Source organism: Hoplias malabaricus, chromosome 3 (genome assembly GCF_029633855.1).
Source record: "Hoplias malabaricus isolate fHopMal1 chromosome 3, fHopMal1.hap1, whole genome shotgun sequence".
Taxonomy (NCBI): Eukaryota; Metazoa; Chordata; class Actinopteri; order Characiformes; family Erythrinidae; genus Hoplias; species Hoplias malabaricus.
Genome location: NC_089802.1, coordinates 55376121 through 55393076, shown reverse-complemented (window position 1 = coordinate 55393076; position 16956 = coordinate 55376121). Strand labels below are relative to the sequence as shown.

General features: G+C 35.6%; 1 protein-coding gene across 2 annotated transcripts; it reads right to left on the bottom strand.

Moving 5' to 3' along the window:
• Positions 1-2007: 2007 nt before the first annotated feature.
• On the bottom strand, positions 2008-16739 carry uap1 (UDP-N-acetylglucosamine pyrophosphorylase 1). Of its 2 annotated transcripts, XM_066663091.1 has the most exons (11): positions 16571-16739; positions 15332-15613; positions 13588-13792; positions 12477-12652; positions 11130-11302; positions 7207-7400; positions 6619-6759; positions 5636-5824; positions 4436-4477; positions 3757-3823; positions 2008-2998 (listed from the first exon to the last, which is right to left on the bottom strand). In XM_066663091.1, the coding sequence occupies exons 2-11, from the start codon at positions 15606-15608 to the stop codon at positions 2906-2908; spliced, it is 1557 nt and encodes a 518-aa protein (XP_066519188.1). In that variant the 5' UTR covers positions 15609-15613; positions 16571-16739; the 3' UTR covers positions 2008-2905. The 2 variants fall into 2 exon arrangements, with proteins under 2 accessions (XP_066519188.1, XP_066519189.1); XM_066663092.1 differs by lacking the exon at positions 4436-4477 and having other exon boundaries at positions 16571-16735.
• Between the last annotated feature and the right edge of the window lie 217 nt (positions 16740-16956).

Here is a 16956-nt window from a genome sequence, read left to right as displayed (position 1 = left end):
CTTTCTGTAACGACTCATGTTTAACATACTGTAGGTAAAAAAGACTCTAGTGTCACTCTTGGTTCCCCAGTCTGTTAATAGAATGCCACTAATTAGTCTGACACTGATGAACAGCAGAAATGGCCAAGGATTAAATTCAGTGAATGATGTTATATCAACTATTACATAAACCCAATAGTCTGCCCCTCAAAACCAACAAAGGTTGCTGTCTCATGAGTATTAAGCCCAATTTATGCTTCTGTGTTGAACCTATCCGTTAACCTATCGTTAAGTCATGTCGTATTGACCTTATGAAACTTCACATCCAGGTCCAAACCGCTTGGACTCGAAAATGGCAAAATGTCATACATGGTGTCACACTTAACAAGTGGCTATTGTAGGCAGCGCAGTCTAATGCACACCTCTCCAGAAATGTTACTCGTTGTGTTTACGCTGACCACAATGACTAGGATTGGTCTGCAGTCGGACGAACATGGTTCAAGTTGCTCAAGTCAAGAAGTCCAGAAATATTAACTCTCTAAATAGTGTACTTTAAAGATTTGTAAAACTAATCCCACTACACCATTATATTGTTTACTACATAGGGTTGAAGGAGATTCAGGAGATATGAAACTCAGCCCTAGTGATTTCATAAAGGCATAGGACACTTGTGGAGGCTACGGCATAGGTTCTGCATTGAGTCAACTCAGAAGCATTAATTGACCTTTAGTATGTTCTCTGCATCAGAACATATGTTTTTTTTTTTTTTTTTTTTACTAATTTAGGAACACTGGGTAAGATTTATTACTTATTATGACTTTTTTTTTTTTTTTTTTTTTTACTAATTTAGGAACACTGGGTAAGATTTATTACTTATTATGAATTGTTTTATTTTTTTTTTATTTTTTTATTTTTTTTACTTTTACAGCACTAGATTGACTACACAAAAGTGTCCATAGGTGTGAGTGAATGTATGTGTCACAGTGTGAAGGACTAGCGCCCCCTACCCCCTACTGCTAAGCGCCCAGTAATTCCGGGTTGGCTCCAGACCCAACGCAACCCTGAATGATCTAGATAAGCTGTTACAGACAATTAGTAGTAATTTTTTTACACTTAAAATAATAAAACATATTTGAATTTCATAGCCATATTATATATATTTTTTGTCTTATAAACTCATGAAATTTGCACATATAAATACAATCTTGTCCCTCAAAAAAAAAAAAAAAGTAATAATAAAAAAAAAGCTGGTGAAAATATATTACCACAACCCTGAACTGGAAAAGCAGTTATAAACAATGAATGAATGAAAAATATTTTTGTGTAAAATCCTGAAAAGGGCTAAAAGTTTTAATGTGGAATAAATATATTTTATCTGGCACCAGTGACTGGACTAATACTAAGGATTTTCATTAATATAGCTATTATTTTTCAAGTAATATTCTGAAACTTCCAATTACAGTGATTCCATGGTCTAGCTGTAAAATATTACATTGTCATATACAGAAGTAACAAAAATTACTATTAAAAAGATTATTTATTTTAGTAGATTTTGGTGAAGCATAATTTGTTGGAAAATATGTGTAACTACAAAGAAAAAAAAATGTGTGTGGGGGTGGGGGTGATTATTGAGAATGTGGGTTATGACATATCCTTAAGTATCCCTTAAACTGTTGGACATGTGGATTGGGTCACTAGATAGTACAAAGGTTTTAAAAATCCTGAATGGAATTGCTTCAAAACCAGAGTATTTTAGTGGAAAAGGCATGAGAGAGAGAGAGAGAGAAAATATCACTGTAACGTGTGGTGACTGTGCAGACACTGGTGAATAATAAATGTGCCTCATAAATGCTGTGCTGGAAAAACTGAACCAACTCTGCCTAAGCTTTACCATCAGATGCAAAAAACAAACAAAAAAAAACAAAAAACAAAAACCCATACCTGTTAAATATGTACACACAAGAAAAGGGCCAAATCTGTTTTTTAAAAGGAAGATATCAACTCATTTATTTTTGATCATACTGTAGTTTACTGAATGCTAGAAGTACCATTTGTCCATGTCCCCTTTCTCCAGCCTTGCTTCTTGATGACAGAAAACTAGCTTATAACCCACAAGTACAAATCAAATATGTAAATTAAACAGATAAAGTTTATTTTTATACATAACTACCTTATTACAAGTGTATCTTCATTTATATCAATTTTGACAGTGTAAATAATCATTGCTGTTAAAAGAAAAAAATTGTAAAGTGTGTGAACATTATACAGTAAATTCATAACGGTCTTGAAACATGCTGTAAAATGGTCTTAGTTTGTAAAATCAACTTTTAAAGTGTAGTTGATATATAATATTTCTCATGTTGAGATTGTTGTTTGAACATTATAAGGCTGTTTCTTCTAGACTTTTTAAAATTATCTGAAGTAAATTTATCAATTAAAAATATCTTACTATAATTATGCCTATTTGAATATGTACTTGAAAAAAATTACATTTAACTGACAATACAGTGCAATAATTTTCTTTGATAAATTTACTTGAAACACTTTAAAAAGATCCAAGTTCAAGTATAAATAATTATATAATATTCTTACAATGATCACAAAAGTTCAGTCACTGAGCAATGGAAAAATTGAGAGAAACCCATGTACCATACTATTCTTTTCAATAATTCTAATAGTGTACACACATGTATAAATTAGTTACAATGCATATTCCTACCCTATGAAAAGAAAAGCAATTCTATAAAAATAAGTTTTAGCAAAATAAATAGTTTGATCTTGACTGATAATGTTAGGCCCTTAAGACTGGCCTTATTCCTTCAAGTTATTGCACAAGAATGTCACAGTTTCTCCCAGCCTGGTAGGAAGAGTGATGAAGGAGAAAAAATATGGTCATCATGTTGGTTGTCATATGTTATTTCACTTATCACAGTCCATTTTTGACATGCTCATGGATGCCATTGACATCAATGACCAAAGCAGGGTGAAATTCTTTGCCATTCACAAGTTTCTCCAGTCCCTGGGAAAACAGAATAGCACAGAATTTGTTGAAACAATTTATGTTCCAAAACACAGAGTTACATTAACACTTCCATGCCAGCATAGGTTTGGTCTCTGACACAAAAAATCCATATTTTTAACTAATAAATCTAAGTCAGCTCTCTGTCTGACATCTTAAGGCACAGCACAAAATCAGCAAAAAAATCCCACTTATCCAGTTCAGATTTGTGGTGGGTGCAGAGGCTACACAGAATCATTGGAAGCAAGGTGGGAACACACCCTAGAGTGGACACCAGTGCATTGCAGGGCACCACACACACATGCATTTTTAAGTATGGCCAATCCACCTATCAACGTGTGTTTTTGGACTGTTGGAGGAAATCGAAGCATGTGAACATGGGGAGAACAAACCACACTCCTCACAGACAGTCTTCTAGAGTGGGGCTCAAACCCATAACCCCAGGACCCCTGAGCTGTGTAGCAGCGATGCTACCTGTTGTGCCACCGTGCTGCCTTTTTTCAATTGAAGTAACGTCCAGTATCATATTCCCAAAATAATATAAAAAAAAGTATCTATGTAACATTTTTGTCAGATTCTAAAGCTAGTATTTTTGTCAGTTTATTCAAAAATAAATATATATGTGCATTGTACTCAAATGATATTTTGCTTTATTAATCATTTTGCTTCTACATAAAAATTACACAAGAAATGTATTTATAGCACAGTATCAATATACTGAACAGAAACATCTTTAGTCTCCAAGATGGTTCCCTCACCTCTCCTCCATATGACACAAGTGGAGAGATCTCACATTTGATTGGCAGATCAGTCCCATCCTTTAAACTGTAAGGTATTGAGGGATAACATTTTTTAATTTCTATAGCAATAAACATAACAGTCAATAAATAAATAGAAGGAAAATCAAAGAGAAAAATCTGACAGGATCATTAAATAGAAAGGGATTCACTGGAGTCAACGGAAAACCCATTCCATTCATGGCTAAATAGTTGTGTATCAGAACTGAAAGAGAGTAGATTAATAGCAGAACACTGATTTCACATCATTCATCTATGCAAAATCCAGTTGTACTTTGATACAGATAACTGAAGAAATGTTTTTTTCTGTTTGCTGTCAATAAGCAGTTAAAGGATTATGAAGGAAAACTTGATTATGAGCAAGAAAGCACCATGAAAACCTTACTGATACAATAATGAATGAGTGAATAAATGAATAGTGCCAGCGCTGACTGCAAAGCAAGCAGTGCCCTTCTCCAACATGCGCCATTCTGCCGTTAGTACCAGTACCTACTGTCTGGGTAAGAATGAGTCAAGGGCAACCGGTTGAAAATACCAACCTCTCCCCTGTGAGCTGCATTCTCTATGGCCTACTAAACTGAGTAAGGGAGAAGCGAAAGCCCCATCACCATGCACTACATACAACCGTGGAAATAGTTACTTCTGGCTGCCATCAGGTGTGAGTGTCCCTGCTGGTCCGTGTCTAGAAATGTTACACAGGAAATAAGGTGTGAAAATGGTGAACTGAGCTGTAAACACTGTGGACATTTGGTGACAGCTGTGTGAAGGCAAATGTGATTTAGAGTGTATAAACAGTCATTCTGAGGTGATGCTAAACCTGTCTTGACCTCCGTTCTACATATATATCTTCAGCACTACTTGTTAAGATCAGAATAACCTGTGTTTATATGTGCTGCTGCAAAGTACAGAGAGCAAAGTGTGTGTTAGGTTACATTTGTGTGCGTGTGTGTGTATATGTGAGAGACAAGTGAGACAGAGGGGAAGAAGAAGACAGAATGACAAAGGGAGAGGAAAGTAGTTGGAAACAATGTGCAAAGCTAAATGTTAACTTTATGTATTTGTGTGTGTATGTGTGTGTGTCTTTGTATGTGATGGCATGGAAAAATGACAAATGCAGGAAAAGCAAATAAGGGATCGAAATGCTTTTGCAGAACTGAATATTTACCCTGGGGCAGGTTATGCCCCATGTGCTGATATAAGTGTAAAATGCAAATCTGCTCATCCTGGATATATATTTAAGGCAGTTGGAGGACTATGCAAGACGTAGACGGTGAAATTACATGTGCAGCTGATTGCATTATCTGCTTGAACATACTATGTTTGATCAAGAAACTAGAGCAGATACGTCTTGCCATATCTGCTTTTTATTAAATTAAATCTTGTTTTTGGGTCTCAAAAAGCATGTTATAGAGAAACTCCTTTAAAAATGGCAACAGTCAGATCACATGGAAGTATGAATCTGAAAGAATGTACATGTGAGGAGACAATTGAAAATATGACATGAATTGGCCTCAATATGGATTTATTCATTTTTATAACTGTAGCAAAATAAGAGTCTGTACAATGTCTTGGTCAGACAGATTTAAAAATTAAAATTATCGCTCCATTCATCTTCCATTTTCTGTTTTGACTCTATCATGTTAACATTCATCATCTGACAGCTCCTTTAAATGTTTTCCTCATTAGTCTGTATTTGGTAGATAGAGTTCGCACGATAAGCCTGTTTTTGCAAACTAAACTGTAAAATCACCTGCAAAGCACATTACACTCTGCACCTACACTTCTACATAGATTTTGCTGTGTGTGTGTGTGTGTGTGTGTGTACATATACTCAGCTAACCTGGGTATAGCAGGCACGCGTGTTCCATTTTCATCAATGAAATGTCCACCTGCATTGAGGATCCAGCGGTGGTGAAGGGACATGAGAGCATGCCGAGCAGTGGTGGGGTTATCCTTTCCATCCTGACTGTCTGCATTCTTCAGAGGAGAAAATTCATCCTCCCTCAGCACCTCATACACTACAAACATCCTGAAATATAAAGAAAATATGCATATTGCTAAAGTGTGAAAGCAAACTCCATATAATTAGCAATTAATAACTTAATAGGACACAGAGACAGATTAATTTTCTATTCAACTGTATCAAAACATAAGAAACAGCCATTAATCCAACATGCAGCATAATAAGTAAAGAAAGTATTATAGTTGGCATTTTTGCAATCAGACTATATTTGAAATTATTAATACAATCAACCATAGTATTTACTTTAATTCAAACATGAACAAATTTGTATAGCTAATAAATCTAACAAACACTCTTATTTTAAGGTGCGTTCAATGTTGTCCACAAAACAATCGTAATCGACTGTAAGTGGACTAATACTAACTGACTAAATAAGTGGACTCAAATGTTAATTCTTCAGAATGAAAATCTGTAGCCACACCAGCCCTCTGCAGACTACAATAAACAATCCTGTTATATGAGCTAATACTGCTCTCTGTATCATATTAAAAGAAGATGAATGTTCATTAGGGTTATCTTATTCCATGACTTTTAAAAAAATGTACTATTAAAATTAACTAAAGTTCCCTAGAAATTCACAACACCATGTTACTACTCATAAAAATAAGCCAAGAAATGTATAAGTTAAAGCAAAAAATGCAAGATATGAAGCAGAAATCAGTGCACAGAGTAGGAAATATTTTTCATTCACAGTGTCTATATTAAAATACTGCCAATGGCCTTTTTTTCCCTGAGAGAGTGTATAGAAGAACAGAAAAAAAATGAAAGAAACACACACACAAAAAAATGCAGACACTAACTTGGCAAATTGGAAAATGTCAAAAACAAATTTTTCCATCTTAATTCCGTTGGGTTTGTCGGGTTTAATTAGCTGTCCTCTCGTGTCCACATAAGGGATTTTCTTCTGTGCCACATGGTGCTGCAACTGTGGCTCGTGAGTACTGACAGACAGACAAGCAGGAAAAAAGACAGAACGAGAGACCCAGAATAGTGAAACATGTTCTTTCTATTAGAATATCATAAAAATTACAATAGGAGAACAAATATGGCAAAGCTATTATGTGTTTAAAATACCAGACACACAAAAACTGCAGATGTTCTTTTCTCGACTTCACCTCATATTCTTGTGAACATTAAAGTCTGCTCCATTCTGCTAGTATTTACAAGATGGCAAAGCTCACTGGAAACAGCTCACAGAAATAGCTGTTTAAAATGTTAATGAGACATTTGTCTAACAACAATATTAGCCTAGAACTGCAATTTATTCTAAAGCAGTTAAGAATGCAAATGTGCCTTTTCAGTTAATATGTAATAAGATAAAAAGACAGATAAAAGCATACTCTCATAAATACAAGTTTATGTAATGTGACGACTGACAACTGACTCACTTGACAATATCTTTGAGAAAGGGAAGAGAGAAGAAATGGTTGGCTACATTTCCGGCGTTGAACATTAGCCGACCATCACTACTCCGCTTTTCAGCAGTTGCCAGTGTGATTTCACTGTACTCAACTACTTGGTAACGTCCATCGACCTTACAGACAACGCCCACTGCCTCAGTTGGATTAGTTTTCTCCACCACCTGCCAATAAAGCCACAAAATATCTGCCGTGAAATTTTTCTTCTGAGTTACGTTGTACAATCATATTATATGTGAAAAACAATATTATTAACAATGACATTTTATTCCCCTTCACATTTGAGTTAACATGGTTCCACGGGGTCTTGGAAGGACCAAACAACACCATTTTCCCCATATAAACAGAGGGACTGGTTTCAGTGCTTGTTCTTTTAAATGAGAATAAGCCACAGCTCAGTTCAGCACGAGAGCCCAGCAGTGAAGAGCAATGAGTCTCTGCACTTGACATAGGAAGCACAGCAAAATCAGAATGGCATGTTTTACTAACTTGGTTGTCTTAATATGCTAATGCTCTGCATTTTTTTCCTATATGCCCCCTTTGAAGCTTTGGATACTCCAAAGCTTTTGATCTCTTTCTATAAATCAGTGATTACAAACACAAGAGGTGCGAGTATATATTTTAAAATTTGAGAATACAGATATTTTTAGAGATCCTAAGAAATAGGAACTATTTACTTTTATTACCAGCTAAAAAGCATGTTACAAATGTCTTATTTATGAGAGACTTCCAACTGTGCTCACTACCTAACCACTGTTTAGAAAGAGTAGAAAAGTTTAGCATAGAAAAGGTTCTAATGGAACTTATTACTCTTAAACCATATTCCAAACGGTTTCAGACTTGAGTAAAGAGGACCACACACTCCATCGAGTTTTCTCTAGGCCTGGAGTCTGCATTAAATTAAAGCAATGGCAGAAGTGGAAAAAAACTCCATCACATCTGTTAGTAACAAATTACAAAGTTCTCAGTTGATGATGGGTTAGGCTGAATGAGGAGGCACCGAGCTAAAGCCACATTAACTGCATGCCTTACAATTTATGAGGGGAGGGTGGGTTCAACTTTTCTTACAATCATGCTCCTGACATGAAGGGACTGTTTAATTAGTAGTGGAATCCGAAGATTTAGAGTCATCTGCATTTTAAACAGAGGACCATGAGGCCACACATTTTATTAAGTACGAATCTAAATGGAAGCTCAATAATCATGGCTGTTAAGAAAATACAGTAATGAAATAAGAATACAGTCTATATGTATGGAGGCAATGAAAATAACTTTTACGCTAAATAAAAGGACACTTGTAAGGTTTCTATTTTTCCCCAACATGAAGAGAAATGGACAGATTTTCCCTTTAATTCAGTGTAGTCAACCATAAGAAATCCACTGGAAATGCTGGAATGTATTAGCTGTTTCCTAACATTACACAGGGCAAAGCAGATCATAAAAAGTCTGACATTTTTAAACCAGAGGGGACATTTTTTTCGCCTGCCTTTCTGCTCCAATTCAACCAATATACAAGAACAACCTAGAAACATCTGCATAGGCCACAAAGAAGCTAAACAGGGAATGTAATTCTTTCTCTCTATGCCAAACTTTGCCAAGAGCCTTGAAAAATTGTAAAAATGATGTGGCATTTTCACAATGGCATTTTCAAATAACAGAACCAGGGACAAATTTAAAGAGACATGGTGGAAGGGAATGTGTAAATTATGTTTGAAAATAATGATGGCTAAGTTAATACTTATAATCACATTTAAAACTCAAGAACATTTTAGCATTAGACTTTTTCTTTTTCTTTCAGATATCCAACCTCTCTTTTGCTATTTAACATGTAAATATACAGATAACAATGTATGCTCATGTAACGATGTAATGCTCAATATATATATATGGTGCCTTTGTAGATCCCTGGTGGTTATAAAAGCATTGCAAAGCTATTTAGCTCCTATGTTTCTCATACAACATCACCCTGTAAAGTAATTTACCTTTAGGACCTTTGGAAGATACAGCCAAAATCCATTGTTAGCAAATGAGTGCTTATAACCACATGTTAGCATATACTTATTTTTAAGAGATGAAATTTACTGGTTGATGGGCATGTGGTTCACGTGGTAGATTCCTAGAAAAAAATAAATAGTTCTTGAATCATACTTCTAGCTAAACCTAATCAGCCTGTGGTGTAGTAAAGCTTTTGTTGAAAGCTAGAAGAAACAACTGAGGTTACAGTAACAGTTCAAATATGAAAGAAGCCTCCCATCAATCACATATAAATTTCTGGAACCTGAGAAGCGAAACTTGTAAAGAGGAGACAAACTGCTCCACCTAGTGATACATGATGGAGGTTGCATGTTTCATTCCTTTGTTTTGAAGGGGGGGGGGCATAAAGCAAAACCTTGCTTTAATTTTTTGCATGTTTTTGCTGCTTTTTATTTACTTGGAATTTGCATACTTAACACAAACTGATCTAAAATAATTACTGAACATTATAAGAGAATACAAATAACTACAGGCCTAAACTGAATGAGTTAAACACAATTATGCATTTATGAGAACATATTAAATTTATGGGCAATAAGCATTTTGAAATAAAAAAAAAAATGAGAAGAGGCCGATTTAATATCAGTTATGTGCTTAATAGGCTACAGGTGAACAGTGCGGCGCTTGAGGCAGGTGCTCAGCGGCTCTCTGCGATTGTAGCAGATGAAGGAGGAGCGGTGCTGTGTTAAACTTTGTTTTAGGGCTGTAATGATCCATAGAACGGCCACGTTTTTCTTCAGTCGAGTGTTTTCTTCTAATTTGTCTTCACATGTATGAAATTCTCACCTCTGGATTTAGTCTTTCTGGGCTTCTGAGTATTTCTCGGACTTGGTCTTGGCTTGATTTTGCTTTGCCATATTTATAATAAAATCCTAATTACTTACGTCTTTCTCTAACCTTTGCTTACATCCAGTAAACAACTGAAACTGGGCTTTGTTTACAAGGATTTCTAAAAAAAATGGGGGATCGCATTCCCTCCTTTACAGAAGTAATCAACGATGGTGCCTGCGCAGCACGTTGTATTTTTCTATAACACAAATGAATTTCATTGGGGCATAATTATGAAAACTGTGAAACATTAGGTAATTTACATATAAAAACTTTATATTTTCAGTTATGAATAAATTCCTTAATTATGTAGTACAACACACCAGTGATCTTGAGCACTAAGTCAGCTTTGTAATCTGCAGTCTGTCTGAAGTTACAAAATGGTCTATGAGGACGTTCTACACACTTGTAGTTGGTGAATAAATGAACGCTAAGTGTTTTTTTAAATATTACTTTACAGCAGAACTCATTCAATTGTATAGTGTCATTAGTATTCTGAAACAACTGACAAAGTGAAAGCAAAATCACAGTAAAATGGCATATTTCATACATAAAATGCTTGCAATAAATACTGTCTAATTAAGTAGCATCAGGCTTTGGCAGCCAGGAAAGGTGATCTAATTAAATAAAACATGGCATGACGGCTGTGAAGACTGTTGAGGTACGGAAAAAATATGCCTTTGAAAATAGTCTCAGCATGGCTAAGATAGACTATGCCCATTATGAGCTAATTCCTTGTGAAACTTGATTCTTTAAAGCACTGTCCATTCACTGGCAGTTAGTTAGTTAGTTTGTAATTAATGCCATATCTGCCCATTGGGCCATATTCGTGGCAAGAAAGATAGTATGATGTAACTAATTTATTTGGATATTTACTAATACAGATTTATTTTAGATATGTTGAGGCAGCCATCTATGTAAGTTCATCATATGTGTTGCTTAAGTTTCGTTACTGACAGGAAATTTATTAATGCCCATTCACTGGCAGAGCAGGAAAATATTATGGGTAAAGTCTGGGCATGAGTACTGACCTTTGCTCCACAGTCTGCTCTTTTATGCACACAAAAACCAATAAAGACAGGATCTGCCACTTTCACCAGGATATTGTCCACACAGTAGACATGGATACATGCAATTCCTCTTCTTTCCATATCTTCCACAATCTTATTTGCTCCTAGTGATCGGTAAAGGCCACCATTGCCATCTGATTCAAATGAAAATCATTCCACCATTGGATACAAATTATACATTTTGTGCAATCATATAACTGTAGACATCTATAAATGATTTTAGTATAAGTCATAGTATAAGTCAGTATAAGAATTCAGCAGATGGTTATTAGGTTAAACAGACAAAGTTAGTGTGCAAAAACCTGTGTAACACCAGAAAATATCTGGTTGTTTAAATGTCTGGCCTGAGTTAATGTGAGAGGAAATGAAAGATTGTTTAAATGATAGTGATATATGTTCAATAGTATTTCACTAACCTTGCACCTAGAATTTTAGGCCTAGAAATTTATATCTAGAAATGAAGGGCCACAGCAACGTAGTTTATTTTATGAATTTAATCAAGTGTTATAAATCTGTGAAAATAACCTCCACTGTGAAGTCTGACATATAACCCTAAATCCTCTTGACTTGAGCCAGAATACACTCTCTACACAGCAATGTGAAAAGTCAGAGACCACCCTTCTGTTATTTAACTTATGATCAAAACCACCAAAAAGCCCACTGATTAGACCACTAGAAATGCTCCAGAATTACTTGGAATACAATCTTATTAAACTGACTTCAATTGAAAGTTAAGGTTTTTTACTTCTCCTATAAAATACTCTTTTGAAGATAGGCAACATGTTTTTCATTGGACAGCGACATTAATTTAGAAAAGACAGGATATTACAAAGATAAGGAAGGAAATGTCAAAAGAACATTGTGAAAAACTACATGGCAACACTTATATCCACATATACATCTACAGTGGTTAAAGAAGATATTTTTGTGCAAATTGGAAAATCCACTTGTACAAGGACTGGGGAAGTCAAAGGAATAATGAGTGGAAAAACTGTAAAAAGTATATTCCAATTTCAAAAATTAAAGTTTAAATAAATTAATAAAAATAGAAATAAAATGAGAATAAACCACCTTGCATTGACAGTACTTAAACAGTTTTTCTTTTACAAAGCTGTATTCCTGGTTAGATGAAAGTAACTATAATTGTCAATAACTTACTGCACTGAAAAAAATATACAAAAAATGAGTAACGTATACTCATTGCTTTTATCTGGATATTGAATAAATGAAAGTGTGTTCTCTGACTTTTGCACAATACTGTATAAACTAGACTAGAATCAAAATGTTCATTATAAGGCTAAACCTTACCTGGTGCCATGGCCACTTTGCCTTTGCCCTCCAGTATAATCTTCCCATTGTAGTCCATGGCCGGAAGCATGCCTTGCTGGAAGAATATGACATTCTCCTCTTTAAGGCCAAAATATTTGTGCTTTGAGAAGAACTCTTTAGTGGAATCCATAGTTCTGCCACTTGTCATAATGTACCTAATATTAAACCAAGCATTGTTATACTTTACAGAACACACTTACACATGCAAAACAGTGCATATAAAATCTAAATCTTAATTACTGAGTTTAATTACTGATTAGGCAAATAATCTAAATGATAAGAATCCAAACTGAATCTTCAGATACATAGTCCATCACAAACGTGGCATTTAGCATAATTAATTACCTCATTCAAAGCAGTGAGCTCCTGGGGCACTTGCTACATTTGATTCTACTTCCTTATGGTCCCAACATACATGATAATATGTGATAATAAGAGTGTGTATTCAGATGTGATGATAAAGAAAAGTAGAGTTGATCAGTTTGTAAAGACTGGCACTGAGCACATAAACCTGCACCAATGAGTCTTCATTACCAACATAATGCTGAGAAATGTTATTTTTTTATAAGATGAATTGAATTCATCAATCATTACCTCTTATCTTTGTCCAGATTATTCAGGCACAATTTTTAACATTAAAAAGGTTAGAATTTAAAATCATAAAACATCTTTAAAGTTTCTAAAATTTGGACAGCGGTGTGTTGCCTGCTGTCTGGAACAGGGGAAGACAGAGAAGAATGTTTCTCTGGGAAAAAATCAGGCTTAGTACAGTATACTGAAATATAACTATAGTGCTATATGATTTAAATGTAAATATAAAAGCATTCCACTGATGTTTATTGCATCATAAATTTGATAATTTTTATAGACTACAATATCACATGCAGGGTCAGTAACCACATAAATGAAACTATTTAAGATTACCTAAGACAGTTTAAAAAAAAAAAGCTAAATAATGGAATACAAGATATTCTGAACACCAATAATGTGAATGTACTACATTTGGGGGAAGATTAAACCTGTGTAATTTCCATATTTCTTCAACATTCTTGGCACTTTAGCTGATTTAACTGAAACATGAAATTCTCACCATGGAATGCAGCACGTCGACATGTGACGTTGCTCAGCTAGCTGCTCCAGTTTCAGGATGCGCTCAGCTTGGATCTGAAAGAGAGTTTTGTGGGATGGCAGGCCGACGTCATACATGCCTTTTGGGTACGGGACCCCTAGACGTGTTCCCTGACCCCCAGCCAGCAACAGAACTGCGACTTTGTTCTGAGAAACACAGCGCAGGCCTGAGAAAAGAGGAAAAGCGGTTACATCACTGCTGGATATATTCAAGTTGAGAGCACATTGAGGTGACTCTATAATAGTACAAAAAAGGAAAATTATATTTACATGTTTTAAAACCCACAGCAACTTTTATTTAACATGAAATGATCCTGTATTGTAAAAACAAGTAAGACACGCTTAAATTTTGATTATTTTCAATGCTTTTTTGAGAAGAATAAAAGAACAGTGAGAAATGGTTTCTTGCTTTTAAATGAGTGGATTTTGGCTCCTGTAGCCACACCCCTGCTCTAGATTTAAGGAGTAAGAGATGGTCATGTGGAAGATCATTTAAAATCACTTTAGAATCATTTAGAAGTAATTTTTTTTGGGAAACGTTAACAACAAAATGTAACACTAATCAACAGATTACATATGGCATTAATTATAAGGCAGTTATTGGTTATTAAAAAATATCTATACCTATATTACAACCGTTATAATATTACATGTAATAGTATAATATTAAGTGTTAGTCTTATATGGAGAAACGCATTTATGTGCAGACAAATAATCCTCAAATTCACTGAATACATAAGTCATCTTGGAATGACATTCAGCAAAAACCTTGTCTTCCTGAACTTTATGAACCAAAGTCGCCACACCTTGATAATATGGCACACTTATCTTACATAAACTGCAGTTAAGTTTATCATCACCTAGTCCTACTCAGCTTCTAGCATGAGTCCTAGATTATGTTTTAAGGACAAACAAATACATTAGCAGTGTTTTAAATGAGAAATATAATCCATGTGTGCTTTACTATACTTTGGGTGTTTTTTAAAAAAAAAAAACTGGACTGATTAAGGCTAAACACAAAGCAGAATGACCTCATAATCACACAAAGTTCCCCACTTGCGTCAGTACTAAAAAGAACCAGATGTTTCCAGCCCCAGTTGTGAGTCCAAGACCAAGGGTGGGCTGCTGGGACAAAACCCAGAGAAGGATTCATCTCTTGCTTGTCATTTCATATATATTTCACTGACATTAATTCTACTATTTCAGTATCCCCCCTGCTGAGTTGGGGCTCTTGACTGAGCCAGTCATGATTACCCAATAGGGACAGTTAGTGGAAGATTTCGAAATAATATGAGCTGGTTGTTTATTTAGGTTTCTTCATTGATGCAGACTACATATCACTCATGCAGAATGAATAATAAAAAGCAGTAGTGTGGTATCTGCCCATTGACGTTCCTACATGGATCAGACTCCATTAACAAAAATGCATTTACTTACATTGTATACTCTCTCTGCCTGAACAAAACCTTGTATGTTCAGAAAGGAAAAAATATGTTGATATACTTTGGTGTAAGTTAACGCAAGAAGATTTCTGTATTTCTGGACCATATCCATAGGCCCGTTTAGTCAATATATTTTGCACAATGTAAAGGGCAAGTTGTAATTTCAAACCTCTATCAAAATATTAACATCATGAAAAGAGATTTCATTTCCTACAATGACAATACACATCTCTGAAATAGTGCATCTGCTTCATAAAATCCAACCTTCTTCCTCCCAGTCTTTGAGGAACTCTCGATCACGAGTTACACTGCCCAGGATCTCCCGTGGGACCGGCTCCATTCTGGCATCCACTTTCTCCTTCTTGCTCTGGCCAGAGGTATCCATGGCATTTTTAAAGAAGCAGTTGATCTCTTTGAAGTCCATGCTCTCCAGCTCATTGGCCAGGTCGGCTTGCTCCTCTGGACAGAGCTGCTCCAAGAACTGCAGGAGGTGAGATTGTCCGGCCTCAGCCAGTCTCTTTTCCAGTCTGCTAACATCCATGATCACTGCTCACAGGGCCAGATATATGAACATTAGCAAAAGACACTGGGAAAATGAAGATATATACAGAAGATGCTGGAGTTCCTGGGAAGCATAATCCTTTATTTTCTTGAATCACACAGTCAGAGCAAAAGTTTCGCTTATTTTCCGAAGTAACTAAGTTCACTAAAGTTCTCTAAAAAATAATAATAAAATAATATATCACCCTTCTGTACATTCTAACACAGACAGTGTGTATCACTGTGTTAAATATAACACACGATTTAGCTTGTTTAAATCTTTTCCACATTAATTTCATGTTTTCCAATATTACTCATAATATAAACTGAACAATTTAATATTTACGTGTGAAGGTGTTAAATTCTAAGGGCTTTTTCATACGCCTGTGGCTTTTATGCTTATGTGTCGTTCTAAGTCAGCAGTAAGTAAAGACTTCGGGAAAGGTTTCAATAAGGAAGATTATGAGAGGAATTTACAATCCTCCCCTAGGGACATAACTACAAGGAACAGCTCTGACAGGGAAACCTAGATAATGCTGATGATAATAACTGCTAATGGTGACCAGAACACGGTGCTACACAAAGTCATAAGCTTGAGCTTTTCTACGTCTAGAGTTGCGCATGTTTTCTGTATCTATCCATGTGTATGCCCATATAGCAGGTCGTGTAGTAGTTCAATAGTAGGTCTCTGTCTTGAACACATTAGAATTTGTTATATGTTTCAACAGCTTGTAGGCTCCCAAACCTGGGTTTATATACACATATTACCAGTTCCACTGTAAAGCTAAACATTCATTCGTGAATAAAAATAGTAATTGCATGACTGGTACTGAAATAAATAGATAGGCTACACTGAATGAGAGCAGATAGACACGACTCTGAATGTGAGAGGTCTGTTAGTCTTTCTTCTCTCTCAGACACTAACACTTACCAGTAGCTGAATTAAGCTAATGATTTTCTTACCTCTAACGAAGTTCACTCTGTAAATGTGGTATCCTTATCTCTCTATTCTGCCGAAACGCACTCGATTACATTACACGCTACCAGAAAATCCGCCTCCCGCTTCCGTCATTTGACGTGGCACTAAAGCAGGAGGGAACGCCCGAACAGCGTTTCATTGAAGAACGCATTCCATTTAGCGCACTTGCGCACTACCTAGGGCCCTTAACTAGTGTGTGTCTGGAGTACACGAGCCTGTGACAGAAGCAGGCTGGCGGCGGAAAAATGCGCATTAAATAAGCACTTCATTATGCTGACAGGTGGTTTTTATCAAATTTACAAAGCACAAAATATGCGAATAGAAGCATACATTTCGTAACCTACACGGTGCCCTAGGTAGGGAATAGGGA